We start from the raw sequence: 26,589 nt of genomic DNA, 5'->3' as shown, positions 1-26,589 counted from the left end.
TAACTTTGGGACAGTTGGGTACTCTGGGACTAACTGGTTCTAGAAAACACATGTTTGAGAGAGCCTAAATCAATACTCAAGTTCCACCTAGTGGGCAAATGTAGAAGATCCATTTGCTCTACTATATTCCGCAGCAAATTAGCAGGGAATCTTGATTGCTCAAATTAATTAAGAAACAGGGACCAACATATACGTATGATGACTGGTTTATGATAATATACGGAACTGACCTTTGTAACGTCAGTTCCAAACTCTGCAGCCTTTTTGGGAAAGTGGTTATGAGTAATAACTGCTGGTACATTGAGGCCTTTTAAAGAATTGGCAGGAAACCTGGATTTGGTACCAACTGTATGATCAAGAAGAGATAGCCAGTCCTGAAGATTTGACCTGCAGGAAGGGCCATGTATCAGTCAGTTTCCATGCAAAAGGACGTGGGTTCAGTCCCCAACATCTCAAGGAAATGTCCCCGTTTTCGAGCTGCTAGTCAATGTGGATAATACTAAGTGAGATGGACTTGTGGTCTGACTCAGTAAAAGGAAGATTTCCATGCATGAAGTAGACATTATGGTTTACTCCAATAAAGCAATCTGGCCATGAAACCAAACTACAAGGCTTTATTGAAAGTCACAATGTTAATTTTGTGAGTCACAATCATGGCTATGGCGCATGCTGGAGAGGGACTGTTTGCACATGGGTTCTGTTGGTTTGTGAACCAAGCCTTACAACTGTCCCATCTACACTTGCTCCTCTTGGCAAAAATTATTCTCCTCTTGCCCCTATTCCAATTCTCCCATCCTTATTTGTCTTCTCCTTTGCTGGGAATAGACTTCCCCTGTGTGTGATTCTAAGCCATTTCCTGTTCCTCTTAAGAGCATCCCACACTAGGTTTTTAAGGTGGAACTGGCATGTGGCATTTACTCACTCTTTCATGGGGCATCTAAATGCCCCATAAGAATCTAAATTCCATCTGTTATGGAACTGTTGTCTTCCTGAATTTTCTCTGTCCTTCAGTCTTCTTTCAGGCCACAGAAAATCGGCTTTAATGTTTTGGAAAGAACAGCAGCCTAAAAATTTGATCAATAAGACATCAACTCACAGGCCAAGAATTAGATATGAAGTTGCATAAAATTTTATTTCTTTTAAACCTGTTTTTATACCATTCCCTTTTTAAAAGTTCATACACATCTGCGACACAGAACTGCACAAGACAATAATTTGCTTTTATATTTCTCTTGCATCAAGAATATGTACATCTTAATTAACAAGAGGACAGGTACAAAACATTAGCATCACAAATAGTTTGACAAGAGAATCCATATTCCCCAACACAGGAAAACATGTCCCCCCCCCCCCCGCTTCACATCCAAAGGTATAGAAATACATACTTTATTAGGTGACAGTAATCAACTTGATCACAGTTGACAAACACTTTGGAGTATCTGAGAGCCAGTTCAAATGTTGAGGGAAAATGTGGTATAGCCTTCCTAGGATTGTTCCATGGAGAATGCCAAGGAATGGAGGTTTACTCTCTGTAGCAAAAAGCTAGCAGGCAATACCCTCGCCCGCATCCTGAAACAGTAATCTTAGAAAGCCTGCTTTTTAATTTACACTATGGTGATTGCAACTGCTGGGCATGTTAACCCTACCCTCTGCTTTAGGTCAACACTCGTTCCAGGATACTTTTTGTTCCTGTTGGCTCCTGACACTGAAGACCAGGCTATAAGATTTCATTATGGTATTGCTCATGCATTTATGTGCCATATCTTAAGGAAACATAGGGTATCTGAGATGTCATGAGCTGCCTTTTGCAGAAGGAGAAGCAATGGTGAGAACACCGAAAGACTGGCCCCATAAGCTATAGACAAAAAGCCCAGAATTTAAAAGGATTTTCTGTGCATGAAAAGCCTCCTAAATTTTCAGATAGAATGTTCCATATCCAATATTATATATCAGAAGTTCTGTGTAGTATTCAACAGATGTTGGGCAGAAGATTTAGGTGAGCATTTCTGTCTTTTCATCCTCTAACTATTTTCTGAGGAGGCCCAGTGCAACAGTTGTGACGTATGAGAGCATTTGCCCCAACATGAACAGAAGAAGAGCAATTCTGGTGACTGATATAATCAGTCAGGGAGCTTCACGTGTGATTGTTTCCCTTAAATCATTTGTCATGCGAAATCTCAACAACTTCCCAATGCCTGCAAATATTACAATTGCCCAGTGCCACAAGCCACAATACCTCGCTGCTGAGAAAATGCAGTATCTTTGCGGCTGTCTCATCTAATGCTGTGTGCAGTATGGCAGCACATTTGCTATAGGCACCTCATGGATAATGTCTGACATAATGGGTGATTAGTACTGCAATTCCTCTAAGCAAAGCCTGTACCAATTCCTGAACTTCAAGTTTATATTTTTTAAAGAGTTTGGGCATTCAAGTATGGGTATAGTCAAAGCAGTAACCACAACCCAACCACAGCCCTCACTTTGCAGGCTCTTATTCCAGTGTTTTCCATTATTTGGGGGTAGGCTATGATCCTATTACCTTTGGGTGCTTCGAGCAGGAGTATAGTGCCAATATGAAAATGTAGCTAACAACCAAAATCTTATCCACAATTATTCAGATTATGGTCCAGCTGAATGCACTGAGACTTACTCCCAGATATGTTTGCACAGCACTGCAACCTTGTATTCTTGTCTGAAGAAAGGCTGTAGGAATACGTGCAAACATATGATTCAGAAGTGGGAGAATAACCAACAAAGTATCAGAAACAAAAGGGATGCTGTATCTCCATTTAATGAAACGGCAACATGAGGAGAGGATCACCATATCAGTGCAAAAATAAATAAATGTTTTTAGTAACCAGCTGCAAAGAGAAAGAGTATTTATCAGCAATCTACATAATGCACCACTTTCTCCATTTTAAGGAAAACTGCCAAATTGACTTGTATCATACTACATAGAACACACAATCTATAGGGATGTTTGCCAGTGTAAACCCAATTGAAACAATTCATTCCAAGCTGTGCCTTTGACGAATTTCCATTTCAGTACACTCATACTGTGCCGGCATTCCCAGCAGATTGCATGCCACAAGGTATGATTGCCAGGCTTCACATATTTAAAGTAGTTTAGGAAAGGATAATTCCATTTCCCTTGTCAAAATGAAACATAATTTTTTTTAGGTGGGAGGGAGAAAGACAGAAGAGGGAAGAAAAGTTCTGATCTTAGTGGAATTATTAATTTGTGCAATTTGTGCTCCAATCCCCCCAAAAACCAAGGTAATTTTGTGGAGATCCCATCAAGCTATAATAATAATAAACAAATCAACTGGTGCTACTAGTTTGTTGTACAAGAGGCTGTTTTGAACAGTGATTATTTTTTTTAAGACACGCTCACAAAATTAAATCGCGCCCACTCAGAAACACTTCACAGATTACAACCTTGTCTAAGATGTTACAACAGGTCAAAGAGATTCCATGTCTTACAAAAAGCATTATAGTTACATTACTGCCACTAAATAAAATAGTTTATTACATCATTAGTCCAATAAATATTACTGAACTTAATTAGAATTCGTTCCCTTTTTTTGCTGGCTTTGTTAATGTGGCCATTAATGGCCCAGTGATCATTATTTAGTGTAAACTTCACTGATTAAAAAAACACACACGCACAACCCCAAAAATCTATAAAGTCTACCCACATGGTCTTGCACAATAACGATTAAATCTAAATAGGGGCTGCGCAGGGGCTGTGACCACAGTTTTCTTGTAGGACACTCTTATACACTCAGAGAAGACAAAGACAACCCATAAAAGAAGTTGAAGGAGGATATAGTAACTGAATATAAAATTACGGGCCATGCTGTATTTATGGAATCCTCCCCAAAAGAAAAAAATCTGTACAACCCAGAGTTAGACATGCTCAAGTCCCACAGAAATGCATTTCAAATGGACTTATATGTGTTACTGGGGTGATGAACACCAACTAATTTGATTGGACTTCTCTTAAATGGCCCAAGGATCTTGAAGCACAGTTGTACCTTCATTTTTGAATGGAATCCGTTCCGGAAGTCCATTTGACTTCCAAAAACGTTCAAAAACCAAGGCACAGCTTCTGATTGGCTGCAGGAGCTTCCTGCACTCAACTGGAAGCCGCATCGGACCTTCGGCTCCCAAAAGTAGTTCGCAAACCAGAACAGTCATTTCCGGGTTTGCGGCGTTCGGGAGCCAAACCGTTTGAGAACTAAGCTGAAAAACCAAGGTACGACTGTACACAACTCTGAACCGAATGTAGAAATGAATAACCTTCTCACCTGCAGATACACTTTCCTTTTACACGTCACATTTATTGCTGAATCGGAACAATCGGATTTTCTGCGGCATGACGTTTGTTACAATTCAGCAGTAAACAAGGGGTTTTTTTATGGGGAAAGTGGCAGGACAGAAGAAAAACCTCTTGGACCCATGCCTGGAAATTGCAGGAGAAAGAGAAGTGTGCATGAGCTTTGTCTGCATGCTGAAAGCCACTGTTGTTTTTACATGGAAAAGAACATCCAAGCACAAGTCCACATCTGCAGTCCAAAGTGGTACAGTCCGGTGAAAAATATAAAACGTGCAGTTCAGTGTTAATAAGAAATTTTTTAAAAAGCTTTACAGAAAATAATCAGTATCCCATGAACTTTCCCTTGTGATTCTGTTACATCTCTATTACAATCTGATACATCTGTTACGCTTCTGCAGAATAACATTTCAGATATTTTTCAAAAGGGGCAATTAGCAGCTGGTTTCCTTCCAAAACGTTGATGAAGGTTAAGGTGTTTATTCTGATACAACAGTGATACTCATATTGCCAGCCCCATCTGGGGCAGTCACCTGCGGTGTACATTTGCACAGAGCAGGAAGAAACATTGGTTCACTCCATTGGATGAGCCAAACAAAACCTGCATGTGAGAATGTAATCTGTATTATCTCAGCAAGCATATATTTGCTAGCTAGTGGAAACGTGGGAGCTCTGCGGTGAACATTTGCAGGGGAGAATCAGCAGGAGGAAGGAGAGAGTGCTTAACCCTTTCCCCCATGTGTCAATTCTCCTTTTCAGTCCCTTCTGCAAAGTCTTTACAGTGGTACCTCGGGTTAAGTACTTAATTCGTTCCAGAGGTCCGTACTTAACCTGAAACTGTTCTTAACCTGAAGCACCAGTTTAGCTAATGGGGCCTCCTGCTGCCGCCGCACTGCCGAAGCCCAATTTCTGTTCTTAACCTGAAGCACTATTTCTGGGTTAGCGGAGTGTGTAACCTGAAGCGTATGTAACCTGAAGCGTATGTAACCCAAGGTACCACTGTATTTCTGCAGCCAGGCTCTCGTTCTCTCCATAACCTGCTCCCCGCCGGGTGAAAACCCATCAACTTTGCGGTGGCGCATGCCCGCCTTGCCCCCCCCATAGGACAGGATTCAGCCATCATCCTGGCATGGTCAGGAAGGGGAGGTGCCAAACATCTCTTCCCCAACCCCATCAGCCATGCAGGAAGCACCTGCCCACTCCTTCCTCAGACTGTGCCCACCTGGAGCCCAAGGTTAGTGGTAGTCTCGCACATAGAAGCCAACTCCCAGGCGCCCTAGAGACTTCAGCCCCGGCAAGAAAATATTTGAAGGGGCTGCGCCACCGCAAAGTTGATGGGCACTGCCATTCAAATGCTGTGTGTGCACCTTGTCGTGATTGATCATGCAGGGAGGGGCTTCCCAGCCCCCTCCCCCCCAAAATTTTATTCAAATTGGCACCCTTGGTCATAAGCATTAATTAGGTGAATATGGGGTGGGAACCCCATGTTTGCCTTAGTTCTGGTTGTTATAACCTTAATGATGCGCCAGCAGTTTGGATGACACAAAAGTATTCTCCCAAGAAAATGGTACCATTTAATAAAACAGAACCTCTCTTTTACCAGCGTCAATCCCCATTAAAAATAATTGGACAACTTCAGAGCAGGAAAGACGCACTGTGGCTTTTTTGTTTGTTTCCGTTTTGCAGATTAAAGAAAACTTAGCTGAAATTTGGAGCTCTGGTTTGCATTGGAACACATCAAAAGAGGTCAGCATGGCTAAAGTTGCCTGTGAGCATGTGGTTTCACCCATTTTAAAGTATTTCCCAAGACATACGAAATGCTTATAAACTAGGACCTGAACTAAAAAGATAAATAGTAATATAAAAATGACATGAGGAAATTAAAAAAAAAAAAAGGGGGGGGGAATTCATTTGAAAGATTTGTCACATCAATAGCTTACGTAGTACTTCCCAAGTAAGCCCATTCCAGTAATTGCCCACTGGAAGCCAACTCTTCTTTCCAGTTACATGCATTTATTATCAGTTAAAATAAATATAAATTTGACAAAAAAACACAACCTGGATCACATATGTAAGTTCTCCGGTTTACTTGGCTGTTTCTGCTGCACTGCCAGTTATTTCAGTCTTTCGGAAACATTCTCTAGCCAGTGCATGATCCATTTGCAACCATCGGACATAACCGTTACTATGAGGAACACACATTTATTTTGAGCAAAAAGAAAAAGAGGGTTGGGGGGGGGGCGGGGAGAAGTAGTCTCTGCTCCACTGGTAGAACCACCTACGAAGTGAGTTTTGAATAACTCGGGGGAGAAAATCTTCGCCTCAGATACTTTAGGAAGTAGAGGGGGAGACAGCTGACCAGAGTGATTACTGTCACCTTCCACAAGAACGATAAGGTTGCAATGAAGTAAACATCTGCAAGAGAAGAGAGAGAGAATGGTTCATATAGGAGGCATGTTGAGGGTGAGGAAGGAAAAGAAAAACAGACATCAAAATATGTTCAACAGAACAGAGCTGTATGCGTGCACCCTAACTAAATAGCAAGCCATGCAACTTTATTTATTTATTTAATAATATGTAATAAAAAGGTAAAGGACCCCTGGACAGTTAAGCCCAGTCAAAAGTGACTATGAGGTGTGGCGCTCATCTCACTTTTCAGGCCGAGGGGGCTGGTGTTTGCAGACAGCTTTCCAGGCAGTGCCAGATTTACCTATAAGCTAAACAAGCTATAGCTTAGGGTCCCACTGTCTTGCCCCCCTTCTATACTTCTAAACTGAAATTGTATTTCAGTTCAACAATTACTTTGATAAAATACATATTTTGTTATGCGCAAATGGCTTTCGATAACTATTAGGTCCATAAATTACCATATAGCATTTATTAAACACAAAAAACAGTGACAATTTGTTGTTGGCAAAGGACAGCTGGACATATAATGGGCCCCATTACCTTCAGTAGCTTAGGGCTTCATCAAACCTAAATCTGGCCCTGTTTCCGGGTCATGTGGCCAGCATAACTAAACTGCTTCTGGCACAACGAGACACCATGACAAGTGCCAGAGCGCACAAAAACACCATTTACCTTCCTGCTGCAGTGGTACCTATTTATCTACTTGCACTGGTGTGCTTTCAAACTGCTAGGTTGGCAGAAGCTTGGAGAGAGAAACGGGAGCTTATGGAATCAAACCGGCGACCTTCTGGTCGGCAAGCCCCCTGTGTCCCTATTTAATAAACATGCTTACTTCAAGGAGTCCAGCTGTACATTTAAAGCTAACTGAAATCATTTTACCACCCAAAAGTAAGATGGGCTTTTGCAGGTGGTTCCTCTACTTTGGCAGCTTAACTGGAGTACAACTGTGAGGTGCAACTTAGAAATGTTAATGAGAAGCCATCAAAATGAGTCCCCCACCCCAAGACAAGTGTTCAATGTGGGCCAGGAATTGTTTTTTTTTAATACATGCAGATATAAAAAGGAACACATTAAGGGCTGCAGCATATTTATTACAGTGTTGCTGCTGTTTTAACACAGCATTTCGTGTGTTTATTGTTGGGATGTTTAAAGGTTGGTATTTTTTGACCCTTAAATAATTACTTTTCAAAATTTCCATGTGAGGCATGGTTTGTTAAATGTTCTTCTGCTAAATATATTAATTTTTTAAAAGCAAATACAAGTTCAAAGAAAGGAATAAAGTAATGGAATGCTCACACTCAGTTTTCCTCCAACTTTGAAGGGACATTTATGTATATTATGAACTGAACATTGGAAAATGCCACATTCTCCTGGAAGTCACATTGATAGCAACAGGGCTTACTTCTGAGTAGACATGTATAAGATTGTATTGTTAGAATACAGTATCAGAAGTACTTTTCTTAGCTTTTTTTTTAAACACAAATTTGAGAAGAAAGCACAGCCCCTTTTCAAAGCATACTTAGTAAAAGGTAAAGGGACCCCTGAACATTAGGTCCACTCGTGGCCGACTCTGGGGTTGCGGCGCTTTATTGGCCAAGGGAGCCGGCATATAGCTTCCAGGTCTTGTGGCCAGCATGACTATGCTGCTTCTGGAGAACCAGAGCAGCGCACGGAAACGCTGTTTACCTTCCCAGCAGAGCGGTACCTATTTATTTACTTGTACTTTGACGTGCTTTCGAACTGCTAGGTTGGCAGGAGCAGGGACCGTGCAACGGGAGCTCATCCCGTCACGGGGATTCGAACCGCCAACCTTCTGATTGGCAAATCCTAGACTCTGTGGTTTAACCCACAGCGCCACCCATGTCCCTAAAGCACACTTAAATGCCCTTAAAAAAAAAAATCTGGGTGTAAGCATTCCATGAACGAATTTCATCAGTTCCACTCTGATGAAGTAGCTAACTGCCTAAAGTGCTGTTTCAATAAAATAATTTCAGGTTAGCTGTAAACGAGGAACTGGATCCTCTTAAAACAGCAATGGAACCATACTAAAATACAGTATACAATTTTTTAAAAAAATATCAAGCTTCCATATTTAAAATGTGATTGCTAAAATACAACAACAATGTTACTTATGCTTTGAATTTCTAAATGAAAGTTGGTAACTAGTAGCAAGTTTTCAATCTTTGCAGCAGAAAGCAAACACTTAAAGTTGAAAGAAACTGACAAGAGCATCACACTAAGGTCTTCAAAGCGGGGGCAATGAATCTTCAAAGTTGAAGTTCTGGAAACACAACTTTTAATTCAGCATTGACAGCTGCATATTTTGGAATGGAGGTAGATATATTGTTTCATTGCAATTTTAGACCGCTCTGCAAATTAGCAGTTATTTTCCTTATGTTTCCCCCTGTTCTGTCAGCCCTTCCATGACTTCCTTTTTTCCATTTCCACTGAAAGATTAGACTAATAATGGATGCAAGAAAAGAGACCTTATAGACTTTTCTATATTATTACAAGGAGAGGGCTATTGTTAGCCATCTCTGAGATCTGTGGTGAATTCTCATGGTGGTGGCCCCATGCCTCGGAAACAGCCTTCCCTCTGAAGTGTGTCTCACCATGTCCCAGTTGTCATTGCATCATCAGCCAAAGACTTGCCTCTTTGCTCAGGCTCTTTGGTAAGGGAGAGGTACATTGGATTGGATTTCTATTGTGGCTGCCGTTTTACTTGTATGGAAATTGTGTTTGCTGCTTTTAAATATTATTGTTTAATTTTAACTGCCTGTATTTTGGCACCTTGGAATGAAGGGTGGCCTTTAAACAGAGTAAGCAAATGAATAAAATATGTTGGCTACTGTGGGGGACAGGCCTCTTGGTCTGATACAAGAGGGCTTTACTTATGCTAATGTTTTTATAGGATAGGGGTGACTCCTCTGCAAAAACTTACAACAGTAGCTTATAACTTAGGGTAGCCAGACGTCCCTGGTTCCCGGGGACAGTCCCCAGATTTGCAAATCTGTCCCCAGGAAACACGGCAGTGGTAGTCTCAGCAGCCTGGAGCCAGTATGGTAGCGCAGTTGGCTCTGGCTGGCTTCAGGAGCTGCTCGCTGCTGCTGCTGCTGCTGCTGCTGCTGCCACTGCCGTAGGGTAACCGGGGAGATCCGGTGGTACAGATCTCTTCCCCCTTTGCCCTTTGTTTTGATAGATTGGAGGAGGCTCGGGAGTTGTGGGCGGGTGGCCGTTGCCCAGGAGGGGTGCAGGGCATGCGGTTTCTCTGCCAGGTAAGGTGCAAAGCCCTTCTTTTGCACCCTGTGAAACATAATTGCGCAGAGTTTTTTAAAACTGGGCAACAGCCACTGCCTGAGACTCCCAAGCCTCCCCCGATCAGTCAAAACAAAGGGGGAAGGAGATCGGGGGAGGCTCGGGAGTTGCGGGCGGGTGGCCGTTGCCCAGTTTTTTAAAAACTCTGCGCATTTATTTTTCACAGGGTGCAAAAGAAGGGCTTTGCACCTTTATACAATATGCTTGTGTGCTTGGGCCCAGGGTATTTTGCCTCACCATCCCCACTACTGACTCCTTGTTGCTACTCAGCTTAAAAAAGAAAAAGAAAAAAAGTGTCCCCAGATTCATTGAACAAAATCTGGTAACCATATTATAACTGCCCATCACCATCTTGACCTATCAATGGGCTAATGAATGAAATTAACTGTCTGGGCAGTCTTGTAGATCACAGGTTTTGTACATCTGTTCTAACACCAATTCATCACTTTCTTTGCCCATTACAATTCATGGGTTTGCAGTTGAACATTTGGAGTATGGGATGGAAAATCCACATGGCACCCCGCTTGCTTTCAATATTGAAGATGGTCAGTTCTTTAATTCTAGCTGCCCTAGAGCCCGTGCCCTAAATCCATTTCCAGAAGTACCTTGGCTTCCAGAACTAGCCCTGGCTTTACATTTGACCGAAGAAATTTTGAGAAATTCAGAGCAACAGCTATTACCAATAAACTCGTGCAAGAAGACCAGCGAGGCAATGTAGCAGGAAAGGCTGAGTAGTTCTGCCACTATCATGAGCCAATGCCACGTCTGGATTGTCAGCGCCACCATCAACAGCTCAGTGAGGATCAAGGACGTGAAGGAAATAGCCACAATGTGGACAAACTCAGATTCAAAGAGCAGCAATGCGCCGTACATAATGATGCTGCCTGCAAGTGGACGGAAGAGAAAGGAGGGGTTAAATAAAGTACAAAAATGTAAAAAATACAGTGGGTTGGATCCAGACTTTGAGCAGTCTCCCTGAAATCAGTGGGACTTGCTAGTCAGAGCTATGACCCTTCCATGAACAAGAAAATACAGAAGACTTCCTTCCTTCCTCTAGCTCAGTGGTTCTCAACCTGTGGGTCCCCAGATGTTGTTGGACTACAACTCCCATCATCCCTGACCACTGGTCATGCTGGCTAGGAATGATGGGAGCTGTAGTCCCAAGCATCTGGAGGGCCAGAGTTTGCCTATGCCTGTGCTAGACAGTATCTTAGTATTATACAGTAGCTGAAGAGTTTTCAAAACACTTATTATTATTATGAACAATTATATTATTAACCAGCAAAATACATCACAGGCGAGGAACCTTTGGCCCTTCATGTGTTGTTGACTATGACTCCCATCATCCCTGACCATTGGGCCATGCTGCTAGGGTCAATGGTCCAGCAACAGGTTGGATGGCCACAGGTTCTCCCCTTCTGACATATTATCCTGGCTAACCTTACAAAAGCCCTGCAACTAGGTAGACCTGTAATAATATTCACACACTGAAGGTGGGGGCAGGTTAGGCTGAGAGAGCGAGAGTTTGACCAAGATTTCTCAGTGCGTTCAGGGCTGTGGTGAGATTCTGAAGCTAATTTTGTCACCAGTCTTAAGCATGCTAAGAAGTCTCAATGAACTCAGTAGGACTTATGTTCAAGGAAACGTATTTTTTGAGAATGGTTAGGGAGAGAAAGACTGAGAATCATTTTGCATCCTACTTCTGGCTGATCTGAGAATAGCTACACAACGTCCCAGATCCTCAGCTGCAGACATAACTCATGTCATCAGCATGAGTAATCTGCACTGATGACTAATCCACAGACATCACATTATGCTTGTTTGAAGAACAATTCTACCAGTGACTCAAGATCAAGCCATAAAACACAGACCCGGGGAGTAAATTTTCCACCATCTGGGTACTGCTCAGTTTTGGGCCATCCCTGATCTTGAGCGATAACTACTAGCCAAAATTGCATGGTGTGATCCATCAAGGGGTGAGGTCATCTGACCAACAGAATGTAACAGGAGAAGGCTCTTGGCTTGGAAAGCTTTCCCACGATGTCTCACTCTTTCTGACTGTCCGGGAGCTGTGTGATCTCTGCGAAGGCCAAGACACTGCTCTATAGTATTGATTTAGCCCTTGAAAAGTAATTGCTGTTGCAGCCAACTCTCCAATTCTTCTCTGACCCTCTTAAAATGTAATATATTCCTGGTCCTCCTTTTCAAATTAAAAAGGCAATCAATGAACTGGGTATAACTTAGCACCTCTGAATGTGAAGTTAACTGATGGACAATGGCTGCTATGCAGAGTGAAGGGTGCAGAACTAGAATGGCTTCCTTGGAAGCCATTATGGTCCCCTCTGCAACACTCGCTGATGTTTTTTGTGACATTACATCTAAAGCATTAACCGCACAGCAAATCCACCCTGAAGCATCCAGCCATCAGTTATGTACTTTCTCAAACTTACATTTATATTCCAGCTTCCCTTCAAATAGGTCAGAGCAGAAAACACATACCCCCAACTCTGTGAGGTAGCTAATAAAATAATAATAATAATAATAATAATAGTTATTATTTTGTATCCTGACCATCTGACTTTGTTGCCCCAGCCACTCTGGGTGGTTTCCAACATATATCAAAACATAATAAAACATTAAGCCTTAAAAAGCTTCCCTATACAGGGTGGCCTTCAGGTGTCTTCTAAAGGTTATATAGTTATTCATCTCCTTGACATCTGATGGGAGGGTGTTCCACAAGGTTGGTGACACTATTGAGAAGACCCTTTGCCTGGTTCCCTGTAGCTTCACTTCTTGCAATGAGGGAACCGCCAGAAGGCCCTCGGAGCTGGACCTCAGTGTCCGGGTATGAAAAATGGGGCTGAAAATGCTCCTTCAGGTATACAAGGCCGAACCTGTTTGGGGCTTTAAAGATCAGCACCAACCAGTGTTAGAAACTGAGATATGAAAACTAGGAGCTAAATGGCACCTTAATCCTAGGTTATGGGCACAACAACGGAATGTCTAGGTGTGCTTTTTTTAAAGCAAGAATGCAGTGCTGAAAATGAATAAACTGCAGCTAAAATACTATGTTCATTTTTCACATGGTCTAGTCCTTTCCCTGCTTGCCCTCCCTAATATTCTTAAGAGGGTCTTCTCCAGTCTTCAGAGAGTAGGAGGCAGAAACAGGTCCTCCTTTCCTTCACTCTGCAGTTTTAATCTGAAATCTTAGGTGCAGTACTGCGCCCAGAGCTCAGAAACTGCTTGCGCTAATGAAATTCCCTCTTGCAAAATGCTCCTAGAACAATGGGAGTTTTGAACACTGGCACCAACACTTTGAATTGTGCTCGGAAACGTACTGGGAGCCAATCTAGCTCTTTCAGTGTAGGCCTTTCACTGTAGCCCAAGAATGAGTGACTGACCCAAGGTCACCCAGTGAGTTTCATGGCTGAGTGGGGATTTGAACCCTGGTCTCCCAGGTCCAAGTCTAACACTCTAATGTCTATACCACACAGAGAAGGGATGCGTGGAGAGTGCTAATGATGAACTGGACATGGCACAGTAGGGTTCAGTGGGAGCCCCTATAGAAAGGCATCACGAGCAATTCACTTAGGCTGTAGCAGAAGCAGTAAGCTCCTTGTGCTCTGTGCTACTGTGACTGGTTTGCTGGAGGAGGCACCTGTTGGCTTAGTCTTTGCTGAGCTGCATTGTCATTACTGTCAATGGCCATATGGTGGTATTGTTTGAATAGCCAAAAGAAGAAGGAAATGGAAATGGAAATGAGTTTATTACGGTCATAGACCAGAGAAACATGGAACAACAATAGTTTACAAAGGGAGTAATGGTGTCAATTTAAAAAAAAAAAAAAAAAAAAAAAAAAAAAAAAAATTGTAAAATTATACATAAAAAGCAACACATATGCACACACACACACACACACACATATATGCACATTTATGCACTGCAATATATGTATAGGCTTAAAAGATAAGGGGGCTTGTCCAGGGGTCAAGTCTTTTACTTTTTTACAGCTAATGCCCTCCGCTTGATCGCAGCCGCAGAAAATTTGGCCACTTTCAGTGTTACTTCTGGGTTTTTATCTCCTAGTAGGATTTTCAGCCGCTGAAGTTCAGATCGACCTGGAAATTTCTGAACGATGGGGGAGATAAACAGTGACCTAATATCCCCGTAAAGGTCGCAGTGTAGCAACACATGTAAAGCCGTTTCCACCTCTTTCAGACCACATGGGCAAACTCGTTCAGCATAGGGTTTGCCCTCGTATCTGCCCTTTAGTAAGGCAGATGGCAGTACATCAAATCTGGTAAGGGTAAACGCCCGCCTGTATTTTGCGATTTGTAGATCCAGCAAATATGGTGTTAGATTAAACCCTTTTCCATAATCTTGGATGGCTGGATATTTATCTATCTTGCTCATATGATCCTGAAGCTCTGCATCTCCTATTCGCTGGCTCACCATCCTTTTAGCCTTTTCAAAACCTGAGGCTATAAGTTCTTGTGAGGAAAGCCCCAGGCCCTTCAATTTTCCATAAAGCGACACTCTCCATTTAGACTGGAACGGGTCTAATAGAGTCAATGGAGCCACTCCCACTGGGAAAAATATAAGTTTTAGCCAGAGGTGAATCTTCAAGATCCATATCCTGGCATTTATAGAGAGTTGACCTACCTCCAGCCTAATGGCTGCGTTGGAAACGCAGGTAGGTAGCCCTAGTAGGGAGCGGTAAAATTTAGTTTGTACAGATTCCAGGGACTTAAGTTTTTGACAATTGAATATCTGGGTGCCATACATCAGTTGTGGAAGTATTTTTGCGACAAAGACCTGGGAGGCAGCAGGAACATATTGACCTCCTTTTCTGTAGAAGAATCTTATGATAGCTCTAGAAGATCTTTGCGCATTTGCAATGGAATTCTTAATCTGATGGCACCAAGATCCCTTCTCATCAAAGATTATTCCAAGGTATCTAAAAGATGTTACTTGCTCAATAGGTTGGTTATTAATTTTCCATTTATGTCGGAGTTTTCTCTTGGAGAACACCATAATTTTTGATTTAGTGTAATTTATTATTAGGTCTTCGGCTTCGCAATACTCTGTAAGAGCTCGTAAAAGTTTTCTTAGGCCCACACAAGAGAAGGAAATAAGTGCCGCATCATCTGCGTACAAAAGGACTGGAATTGGTATATTATTTAGGTTTGGGGGGTGAGTACTTGCTTCCTCCATCTTTCCGACTAAGGAGTTTATATAGAAATTAAATAAAATAGGGGCAAGAACACAGCCTTGCTTGACACCATGGAAACTTTGGATTTCCTTTGATAGGTTCCCATAACGGTCGCATCTAACACGAATCCGAGTATTTTCATGTAATCTACGGATGAGAAGCAAAAGACGTCTGTCGATGTTTGTGGCATTTAATTTTTCCCAAAGTCTGTGCCGGGGTATCAAATCGAAAGCTGATTTGAAGTCTATAAAGGCTACATAGAGGGAGCCTCCTTTCTTTGAGGTGTATTTCTCCACTAGATGTTGCAATACCAGTCCTTGGTCTAGAGTTGATCTATGTGCCCTGAAACCAGCCTGGGCTTCCTTAAGGATGTGCTCCCGTTCCAGCCAGTCCGCAAACTTTCCACGTAAGTGAGTTGCATAGAGTTTGCTGATGATGCTTAAGAGACTGATTGGTCTGTAATTGGCTGGATCAAGTTTACAGCCTTTCTTGAATATGGGAACGATGATTGCCAATCCCCAGTCCTCTGGTATTATTGCTGTTTGATCTATGCTGGTGAATAGGCTGGCAAGGACTGGGGCCCACCAGTCAACATTGGCTTTAAGAAGCTCAGGAGAGATATTATCTGCTCCCGGGGCTTTTCTGTGTTTGAGTGCCTGAATAAGCCTCCTGACCTCCGCAACCGACACCGGAGGCCACTCGTCACCTGCCTCACACTGTGTTAGTGGCTGTGTCAAGGGCAGAGCTGAATATGAAGATTGGAAAAATGCCTCCCATGTCCCTGCAGGTATAGTATACTCCACTTCTGAGGAGGTAGATCGCACTCCATTTGCTACCATTCTCCAGAAGGTGGCCGAGTCTCTCTCTCTGGATGCATCTATTAGGCATTTCCATTCTCTTTTCTGTGCCAGGAGTTTTTTGTTTTTGATCAGGATTTTATAATTTCGTTTATCTTCAAACCAGACCGTGGGGAGTTGGGGTAGGTTGGCAGATCTATAATTCTTGTATTTTTTCAGTAAGTTTAGCTTCATGTCCTGACATTCTTGATCAAACCAGGGTTTGGAGTTTTTATATACTGAGGATTGCCTACTTGACCTGTTCCTTTTTTCCTTCAGGGAATCTTGAAGGAGTGAAATTAACTCCTGAAATAAATTTATTTTTAATTCATGGCTTGAGGAAGTTATAAGGTTATCTCTCTTAATGAGGAATTCCTTTGAACACAGCCTACTTGAAATTTCCTTATGCAGTTCATCTGTCCATCTGATACGAGAATATCTGAGCTCCAAAGCTGTAGGGCTCGAATGTTCGATTTTCTCAGCGCAGGATAAATCCTTTCCCGCAACTACGAGTGCACTTAATGGCAGATGGTCACTGTCTAAGCGCTCCTCCACTTTGCATTCCAAAACTTTGTTTTGAAGATCATACGACACGATTATATAATCAATTGTGGAGGCGCCATTATTAGATAATGTCATTACTGTCAATGGCCATATGGTGGTATTAGAATGGACCACTCAACAGAGGTCAGGTGATGTAAGAGCCAGATAGGGTTCTACCCAGTCCTACAATGCTGCTGATCGTGGCTTGGTTCCTTGGCCTCATTGCTCAGGTAGACACAGGAGACTGAGCTGCTCTTGTCTCCAGACCACCACCCTGACAGCCCCTCTGCACGCTGCTCTCTGCACATGGAGGAAGCAGGATTGCAGCCAATGTCTGGGGAAATCTGAGAAGCCAGAAGGAAACTGAACAGGACTTCCAGTGGTCAGGGAATGAGCATGTGTTTGTGTAGATATAAATCTCTGCAGAGCTCATTGCCTTTCTTCCAAACCTATAAAAACCAGAATTTATTATGCGCAAATATTCAATTTAGTAGATTTGCTTATTCAAGTCAGTGTTTGTTGTTTCCACCTAATCTGGGAAAATATGAGATTTGAACAATTCATTTCAAACAATTCACTGAGAGGTACCTGGACAGACAGGCTCTTACCTTGGTAAATACTTATCAAAACCCATATCAAAAATGTCTTGTATGATAAGGGCCTTCCCTAAAGAAATGAAAGAGGACAGGGAAACAAAATGAACGTCAGTCTAATGCACATTTCTGTATGTGATCTTGAGCATAAACCTGAAGACAGAAGATGAAAACACAACACAAGATGTATCAAACCTTCAGAAGATCTTTGTAGAGCTCTGGGTACAGCATGGCAACTTCTGATTTGACATCTTTGTCCAGCACTAAAGAGAACACTGGAAACATAGTATAGAGTGTAGAATACCTGAAAGCAACAACAGAAGAGATCCCCATTGATTTCCACATGGATTCAACACCTCCTCTCCCACCTCGACAAATCTGACTGAGGGGTGGCAAACATAAGCAGAATGGGGAGAGTTGTTTTTGTTGATTTCTACATTTCTCTATGCTGTCTCTCGCAATTGAATGTCATTGGCCACTTAAAGGGTTTGGGTTTGACCCAGGATGAGATCAGCAATGAAGTTTAAGCCTCTTCTCACCTCTCCTCCTCCACAGAGGGTTGTATCCAATGCAGCACCAAGTAACTTGTTAAGGCAGTACAAGGATCCTTGCTTGCACAGTAGAACTTCCCCTCCCTCGCCTTCTCCCCCACAAACCCCCTAAATTTGTTCTGGGGGTTCCCCCGCCCTCTGGAGCAGGGTGCACACACAGGGAGGAGATGGGAGGAAAAGCACCATTGTACAAGCAAGAACTCCTTTGCCAACAGAATGAGTGCATTGGATACCACCCAGAGCTTCTTTTAAAAATGTTTCTTGCTAATAGCCACCACTACATATATATGAGTTCCATGCACAGACATGCATTTCTAATTTCATTTGTGCCAAGGCTAATAGCCCGGATCCCAAATTCTGCCTAATCCACAATCCCATGCACTTTCCCTGTCTCTATTATCAGTGTACTGCATAAAATAATTGGAAGGCACAGAAAATGCATGGGTGTCATTTCACAAATGCATAATTAAACCCCACAAAACCCTCGTTTTTAAACAGCCTTGAACATTCATATTCCAGGAGATGGAAGTGCATGCTTCAGGAAAGGAAAAACAAAAGTGAAATGAAAGCTCCTGTTATAAATAGGATATCATAGGAATTTGCCACATCAGAATATTTAGCCACTCATACCAGTATTGTCTACTCTGACTGGCTTTCTACAGTCTCAGGCAGAAGTCTTTTCCATTGTCTTGTCACCTGACCCCTTTAAATGGAAATGCCATAGATTGAATCCTGCCCCCAACCTTCTCCATCCCAGGCATGTGTCCTACTGCTGAACTACAACCCCACCCTGAGGCTGCTGTCCAAGAGCTGCTTCACATCTGAAATGCATCTCTCTCTCTCTCTCTCTAAAAAAAGTGCAATGTGTTTTATGTGCAATCTAAAAGCATAAATGTGGCAAACACATTTGCACAGCATAGATATCACACGGAGCCGCTCATCAGGGGTTAGAACTAGCTGCTCCTCCCTAGCAAAAGCAGACTTTGAGGCAAATTTTGTTGTGTTGCCGTGAAATGTGTGATGTTGTCTAAGACACAGGCCCTAACACTGAAAACCAATGTTTGCCAATGCTCAGCCAATGCTCAGTATTAATTCTTCTGCTACAATGACAGACCTTAGGTCAGAAACATGTGAAGTGGGACATATGTATCTGTTGTGCTTTCTTGAATAAAAAAAGGGCTCATGTTAGAAAAGCATTGGCTGCCCAGGTTAATTTACTAGTTTTAAAATTTACATCCTGCTTTTCTTCCAAAAGAGGGACTTCTGAGCAAATTAAACCTTTTCTTCCTGGTTCTCAAATAAAAGTTGCCATAAGAGCTGAAATTGCTCCTAATAAGGTCCATGTGCTTATCATGATTGTGGGATTAATTGCTGCTTTGAAAATGTGAGCCTTCAAAGTCTCATCTCTTATTCTGATAACAGCAGCTATAGCAGGAAGGAAGGCAGTCCGCATTGTAGACAGCGACACACGAGGGCGTGAATGCTTCAGACATACAAGGATTTCAAAACTAGCCTCCTTGCATTTCAGACTTCCTAGTTACATATTTTTTGGGGGGGAGTGTTTGGTTCTTACCCAATAATGAGGAAGCCCTGGTAGAGAGGGACGGATGCAAAGTAGAATACCGAAGAAAAAACAGCCTGCAGAACAAACAAAAATGGAAAGACTCTTTAGGCTTCGAAGCAAAGATGTGTTCAACAGCAATGATCCATCCAGACGGCTCACATGGCAATGGGAATTCTGTGGCAATTCACAGAAGCGGAGCAAGATTGGAACTCGCCACTTGGGGACTGAAGGCAGACATGAGCTAAATGTGATTTGAAGAAGGGATGCTCATGGCATTTAAACACATCCCACTTTATAGTTTCAAAAAGCTACAATGCTTACTTGACAAATGCATGATTTTCACTTGGTGCATTTTGTCAGACAGCCTGAGTACCTGGTTTTCAGTGAACACTAATCTACATGTTTTCTTTACAGTCTGTCAGCTGCAGGCTTTAAATCAGGGATGGGGAATCACAGAATTGTAGAGTTGAAAGGGACCACAAGGATCATCTAGTCCAACATCCTGCAGTGCAGGAATCTTTCACCCAACATGGGGCTCGAACCCACAAACCCGAGATGAAGAGTCTCATGCTTTATCAACTGAGCGCTCTCTCATCTGTGGCCTTCCAGATGTTCTTGGACTCCAGCTCCCATCAGCCTGTTGGCCAGCATGGCCAACAGCCAGGAATGGTGGAAATTATAGTTCAACAACAACTGTGGATTCCTATATTGGCTTTCCCGACGTACACACTCATTCCACGTTTTAAAAAATATAGTTTGAGAAACCTACAATGCCTGTTTGAAAAGACCACAGGTGACAAAGAAAAAGGTGCTGTCATGTGCAGGATTTAAAGCAGCACCTCTCAAACCATCTTAATTCTTAAAAAGCTATTGTTTCCACACGAGGAAGACTCAACGTGAGCTGAACTAGAGAGGTAGCAAGCTGTGCTTTAATCACAGAACATGCAGACTTGTGTTCTGCATTCCATCCTACCTATTCTCTCTCTCCTCAAAAGCAATTACTCCCATTGCCCATCATCTGACACATGCTTAAGTATCCTGACGATCAACAGGTCTGAAGTTTCTTTGGGACGCAAAAAAAAGGTCATGGATGTTTTCACAGAACTATTTGGACACCGAATTCAAACTCTGTCTCACTGTTGGCGCACATAATCAAGATACACAGAGCCTTCACAGCTGGCCTTCAGGTACTATGGGGAGAGGGGAATGTCTATTTTCAAGTTTTGGGTAAGTTAAAAAGCAGAATTCCACCAATGACTTCACTAGAGCTTGCTCCTAGGTAAGCAGGTATAGGAATACAGTCTGCCTTTATGCTACTGGTTCTTGGATTTTACTGTTGTAGATTATAGGATACCTTGTTGGACTTATTTTTAGGTGGGAAACAAAATTAAATATCCATTTACAGTGGTTAGTTGTCAGAGGATATGGCTATAAATGGCTACTAGCCATGATGGTTATGCTTTGTCTCTGCTCTTGCAGGCAGCATGCCTTTGCAAGTACCACTTGCTGAGAAGAGTAAGTGGGAACAGCACTGTTGCACCCAGGTCCCAGATGTGGGCTTGCCATGGACATCTGGATGGACCTTGTGAGACAAGGATGTTGGAACCAGGTAAGCCTTTGGTCTGGTGCAGTCATCTTGACATTGGGTGGGTGGGTCCATGACTCTGCTCCATCACTATAGGAACAGATAGGGCCAGCCCTGAGCCTTTGCCAACCGCAACCCCTTATTTATTAACTAATGGATGGTTACGTGGGAGCCGGCTGAAGTTAAATCCTTCGAAGACAGAGGTCCTCTGGCTGGGACGGGACGACATGGGACTGAGGGGGCAACTCCCATCTTGCGGGGGTGCAATTAGTGCCAGCACCGTCCGTTAAGAGTTTGGGTGTAATCTTCGATACCTCCCTCTCCATGGAGGCGCAGATTGCAGCTACAACAGAGGTGGCATTTTTTCATCTCCGCCAAGCTAAGCAGTTGGCTCCTTACCTCTCTCGCCCTGACCTAGCCACTGTGATCCACGCGACGGTCACCTCCAGACTGGATTATTGTAACTCGCTCTACGTGGGGCTGCCCTTGAGACTGACCCAGAAACTCCAGCGGGTGCAGAATGCCGCAGCGAGACTCCTTACGGGGTCTTCGCTTAGAGATCACATTCATCCGGTGCTATACCAGCTGCACTGGCTCCCGGTGGAGTACAGGATCAGGTTTAAGGTGCTGGTTTTAACCTTCAAAGCCCTATACGGCCTAGGGCCCTCGTACCTACGGGACCGCCTCTCCTGGTATGCCCCACAGAGGAACTTACGATCTTCAAATAAAAACACCTTGAGGGTCCCAGGCCTCAGAGAGGTTAGGCTGGCCTCAACTAGAGCCAGGGCTTTTTCGGCTGCGGCTCCAACCTGGTGGAACGCTCTGTCACAAGAGACAAGGGCCCTGCAGGACTTGACATCTTTCCACAGGGCCTGCAAGACAGAGCTGTTCCACCTGGCATTTGGTCAGGGCGCAGCCTGACCCCCTCCTCTGGCAATCTTTACAAAGCTTTAGTTTATGGTTGCCATCAATTTTGATTTTAATTCATTTTTATAATGTTTTATAATGTCATACTGTTTTAATGTTGTTAGCCGCCCTGAGCCCGGCTTCGGCTGGGGAGGGCGGGATATAAATAAAATTATTATTATTATTATTATTATTATTATTATTATTATTATTATTGAGATTTTAATCATGTTACCAACTGGAAAGCTTAAACCTCGCAGCTCCGATAAAAATAAGACACATTTTCAGTTTTAACAGAAGCAAGACGCTACACTGAATCGACTTCGTGACGTATTAAAGGTAAAGGTACCCCTGCCCGTACGGGCCAGTCTTGACAGACTCTGGGGTTGTGCGCCCATCTCACTTAAGAGGCCAGGGGCCAGCGCTGTCCGGAGACACTTCCGGGTCACGTGGCCAGCGTGACATCGCTGCTCTGGCGAGCCAGAGCCACACACGGAAACGCCGTTTACCTTCCCGCTGGTAAGCGGTCCCTATTTATCTACTTGCACCCGGAGGTGCTTTCGAACTGCTAGGTTGGCAGGCGCTGGGACCGAGCAGCGGGAGCGCACCCCGCCGCAGGGATTCGAACCACCGACCTTTCGATCGGCAAGTCCTAGGTGCTGAGGCTTTAACCCACAGCGCCACAATGTAAAAATACTGTTTTTAACTTTTGGACATCAGTCGTGCTCTCTTAAACAGGGAGAAGAAAAGTGAAGATGCTGTGGTGTTACTTGCCTGCATTGTACTGATACACAAGCTTCTGTGGATCACAAACTGGCTGAGGGCTGCAGATCTTTTGTAGCTGTTCCGTCCGTGCACCATCAGTAGCCGGCCCAGATGCTTAAACTGAGTGATGGAGAAGTCTGCTGCAAGGGAAGCTTGCTTTCCTTCCTAGGTACACCAAGAAATAATTAAGAAAAGCAACAACCTATCAGACCACAAGATAGCAGCAAAACATATCCTGCCATAGGGAAACAGATACAATCCGAATTCTGTGGCACCTGCCTATCCCTTACTCAGCTGGAGTGCCAGCTGTGGTCAGGAGCTTAAGCCCGGCTTCATATGCCATCATTAGGAGAGGTTAGAGCTATAAAAGCAAGATTCAGAACCTTTATCACAATGGCCTCAAGACTCTGCTACAGCCTCCTTTGAGAAACAAAGTGGTCATCTCTGGCACTTTTACAAAAGGGCAATAAGACTTTAAAAAACAATAAATTGCAGATATACCGTAGTTTTCGCTCCAAAACACGCACTTTTTTGCTCCTAGAAAGTAAGGGACAATGCCTGTGCGTGTTAAGGAGCGAATGCACGGATCGGAGCCATGGCTGCCGTCAGTCAAGCAAAGCGGGAGCCGCTTACACACTCTAGGAGGCTCTCGCTTTGCTTGCTTTAAAGCGACCTGGAGCCGGGGAGGAGGGAGGGAAGGAGAGCCATGGCAGCAAAGCGGGCAGCAGCCGCTTACACGGGAGGAGGGACAGACGCTAGCAAAGGTCCGTGCGCTCTCTAAACAGAGCAATGAGGCTGCAGAGGGACGGCAGGAAAGATAAAATTTAAGCAACCAGCAGCAAAATAAAACCAACCTCGAGCTCTGAGCCACGCAGTGAAAACCAGGAAGTTAAAAAAAAAAAGGCTGGGGATGAGGGAGAGGGGAAAACTTCGCAAATCCCCGCGTCTCAGCTGATCCGCTGGGAGGGAGCAGCTTGTTTTCAGGCAGGATAGATTCGAGCATTGTCTGGGTCCTAGTGCCCCTACCGCTTTTTTGTGCTCCACTCTATTGCTGCTGGTGGCTGCTTATCACTCAGGCTACAAGGAGGAGCGCTTTTACACAGCTAATGGTGAATCCCCTGCAATCCAAGTCCTCCTCACTTGCTCAAATCTATTCTGCCTCAAAACAAGGAGCAGAAGGAAAAGGCTGCAAACTGTTAAATGGAAAAAAACCCAGGCACAGGGCAAGTACCTTAAGTATACCTTTAAAGCAACAGTGCTCTTTCCCTCCCTCCTCCCCGCTCAGCTCGCCGAAAAGCTCCTTCTCCACGCGTGCTCCTTGTCCCTTGAGTGCTTTTCCTTCCCTCCCCACTTAAAACGTGGTTACAAAGCACGGATCCACATGGATCCTCAGGATTTTTGCACTGGGCTACCCCAAACTCACCATCAGATCACATGTCTGTGGCCACAGCATGAACCATAAAAATCATGCACCCACTGTTTCGTTCAGAATATTTTTTTCTTGTTTTCCTTCTCTAAAAACTACGTGCGTGTTATGGTCAGATGCGTGTTATAGAGCGAAAAATACGGTATGTCTAATGTGCTGTGCAAGCCTATGTCTGTTTACTCAGAAGTAAGTCAAACTGTGTTTAGAGGGGCTTACTCCCAGGTAAGCATGCACATAATTACAGCCTTATGAGTGTTTGGTCCATTTTTCACAGTTATTTATGGCTTTGTTTTATGGTTAGATTTTTTAGTCCACCCTACTTTCAAAGAGATTAGGTCGGTACACATCATTTTACCCTTTCATCCTCACAACCACTCAGAAAAGTAGGTTAGGCCTGCACAACTTGTGATCTACCAAGCTGAACTCTACCAAAACTGCTACCAAGCCAGCAATCAAGCACAGCAGCTCACCAGAGCAGAACAGACCTCTTGCTTTTGCTCCTTGTTTGCATTCACAAACTCTTGGCAGGTCGTAAAATGTTCTAGGGTTGCACATTTACCAAGTGGTATCTTAATGTGGGAAACATACATCACCATGGGCAGAACTGACTTTGTCAGGAGGATAATTTCACCGTTCCAAACCATGGCTTGTTTGGAAGCCGTTAACCACAGTTTCCTGGTTTGCACATAACAAGAAACTGTGGTTAACTGTGGCTTCCTGGCCTGTGTCTCCACAGGTACACAAGCAGGGAGTGAAGGAGCTGTGCTGGGTGCATGGAGCTTGTGCATATACCAACTTATTCAGTAAGGACTTCATTGCATAAACTAGGTCAGACACTCATTTCATCCCTTTTAACAAAACAGGTTCCCTGTGTGTGCATTAGCTATTGATATAATTGTTGTCTAAAAACTAAAATGGTGAGAGAGAGAGAGAGAGAGAGAGAGAGAGAGAGAGACTCACCTTTCCTTCAACCCCAACACCACAATCTGCCTCTTGAATCATACTGACATCATTCCCACCATCACCTGCAAGAAGCAACAGAGAAAAAGACCATAGAGAATCTTGATGGAACACCAATCTTTACTTGCAGCTTATATTAGACTGCAGGACTGTTCAGCTTGATCACAAAAGAGCCTCCACTCCGTTATTAATGTGCTAAAGGTGCCTTGAAGCATTTTTGTATAGCAGGAGAGTGCAAGCGCTGGTGCTAGAGATGGATTCCTTGCTTTGGTGCAGGATCAATGAGTTTATCTCATATTGTCTGGCTAATAAAGCAAAGGCAAGTGGCCCAGGGTAATGATTTCTGTGCTTCCAGTTAGCAAGTGATAGAGAAACTTGCATATATCGCTTTGCAGCAGGATATGCAAGTTTGAAATGCCCATGGCAGCAGGGGGGAAATGCACAAATTTGCATATTATCAGGGACCTAGGCATGATGTCTGCGGTAAACCTCCTTGCCCTTATAAACCCAGCCACTGAGAATCAAGCCCGCTCTTGCCAAACCTTCTTGATCATGCAATATATGGTGAAATATTGGGGGGGGGGGTCAGAACTGAAGCCTCAAAGGGAGGCAGAGACAACGACTTCCTTTGAACTTACAGCATCTTCTGCTTTCAAGTGGTAAAGGTAAAGGTACAGAGACCCCTGACCATTAGGTCCAGTCGTGGCAGACTCTGGGGTTGCGGCGCTCATCTCACTTTATTGGCCGAGGGAGCCGGTGTACAGCTTCCGGGTCATGTGGCCAGCATGACTAAGCCGCTTCTGGCGAACCAGAGCAGCGCACGGAAATGCCGTTTACCTTCCCGCCGGAGCGGTACCTATTTATCTACTTGCACTTTGATGTGCTTTCGAACTGCTAGGTTGGCAGGAGCAGGGACCAAGCAATGGGAGCTCACCCCGTTGCAAGGATTCGAACCTCCAACCTTCTGATCGGCAAGTCCTAAGCTCTGTGGTTTAACCCACAGCACCACCCATGCCCCTTTCAGTGGTAGAGGGAGCCAAACCTCCTTGGAGACATTCAGCACCCAAGGGAGAATGGCTTTTATTTATGTAGTCTATGCTGGGAGGTGCCTGTTTGTGTGTGCAGAGAGCTAGGTAGGCCTGAGTGGATGTGCATGGTTGATGGGGACCTCTGGCAGTATCTCTCGCATCTCATGGGGTGCTGTTCCAGAAGGTATCTGACCATTGTAGGGGATTTCAAGGGGAGCCAGGTGGGTGCAACCAGAAGGTGTAAACTGAGAGCCCCCAGAAACATGGCATTTAGATCACAGCTGCTCTGTCTCTCAATCTTTCCAATGAAGACAGGTAAAAATAAAACCACCCAAAGATGCCCAGTTGGAAAACGAAGCTGGAAGTGACCTACCCACAGCACAGGTCAGCTTCCCAGTTCTCTCCTGGAGCAAGCGTACAATCTGAGCCTTCTGTGTTGGGGCACATCTGCAGCAGACCACAGCTGGGCACTGGCAAGCCAATTCCATAAACTCATACTCATAGTATTTCAAGCAAACCTGTTCCATAAAACAGATAAAATAGTTACGTGGATATAAACA

General features: G+C 43.8%; 1 protein-coding gene across 3 annotated transcripts in view; it reads right to left on the bottom strand.

Moving 5' to 3' along the window:
- Positions 1-1,349: 1,349 nt before the first annotated feature.
- ATP9A (ATPase phospholipid transporting 9A (putative)) overlaps positions 1,350-26,589 on the bottom strand; it is a 105,494-nt gene continuing 80,254 nt past the window's right edge. For all 3 annotated transcript variants that reach the window (XM_079979008.1, XM_079979006.1, XM_079979007.1), the window contains exons 21-28: positions 26,403-26,547; positions 25,002-25,066; positions 22,625-22,780; positions 19,369-19,433; positions 17,440-17,548; positions 17,260-17,317; positions 10,741-10,944; positions 1,350-6,751 (exon numbers count right to left, since the gene is read on the bottom strand). In XM_079979008.1, the coding sequence (XP_079835134.1) occupies positions 6,615-6,751; positions 10,741-10,944; positions 17,260-17,317; positions 17,440-17,548; positions 19,369-19,433; positions 22,625-22,780; positions 25,002-25,066; positions 26,403-26,547 (939 nt within the window). In that variant the 3' untranslated portion in view covers positions 1,350-6,614. The remainder of the gene's footprint in view (positions 6,752-10,740; positions 10,945-17,259; positions 17,318-17,439; positions 17,549-19,368; positions 19,434-22,624; positions 22,781-25,001; positions 25,067-26,402; positions 26,548-26,589) is intronic.

This window comes from Podarcis cretensis (assembly GCF_951804945.1).
Source record: "Podarcis cretensis genome assembly, chromosome: 6".
Lineage (NCBI taxonomy): Eukaryota > Metazoa > Chordata > Lepidosauria > Squamata > Lacertidae > Podarcis > Podarcis cretensis.
This window is presented reverse-complemented; position numbering and strand designations above follow the sequence as displayed.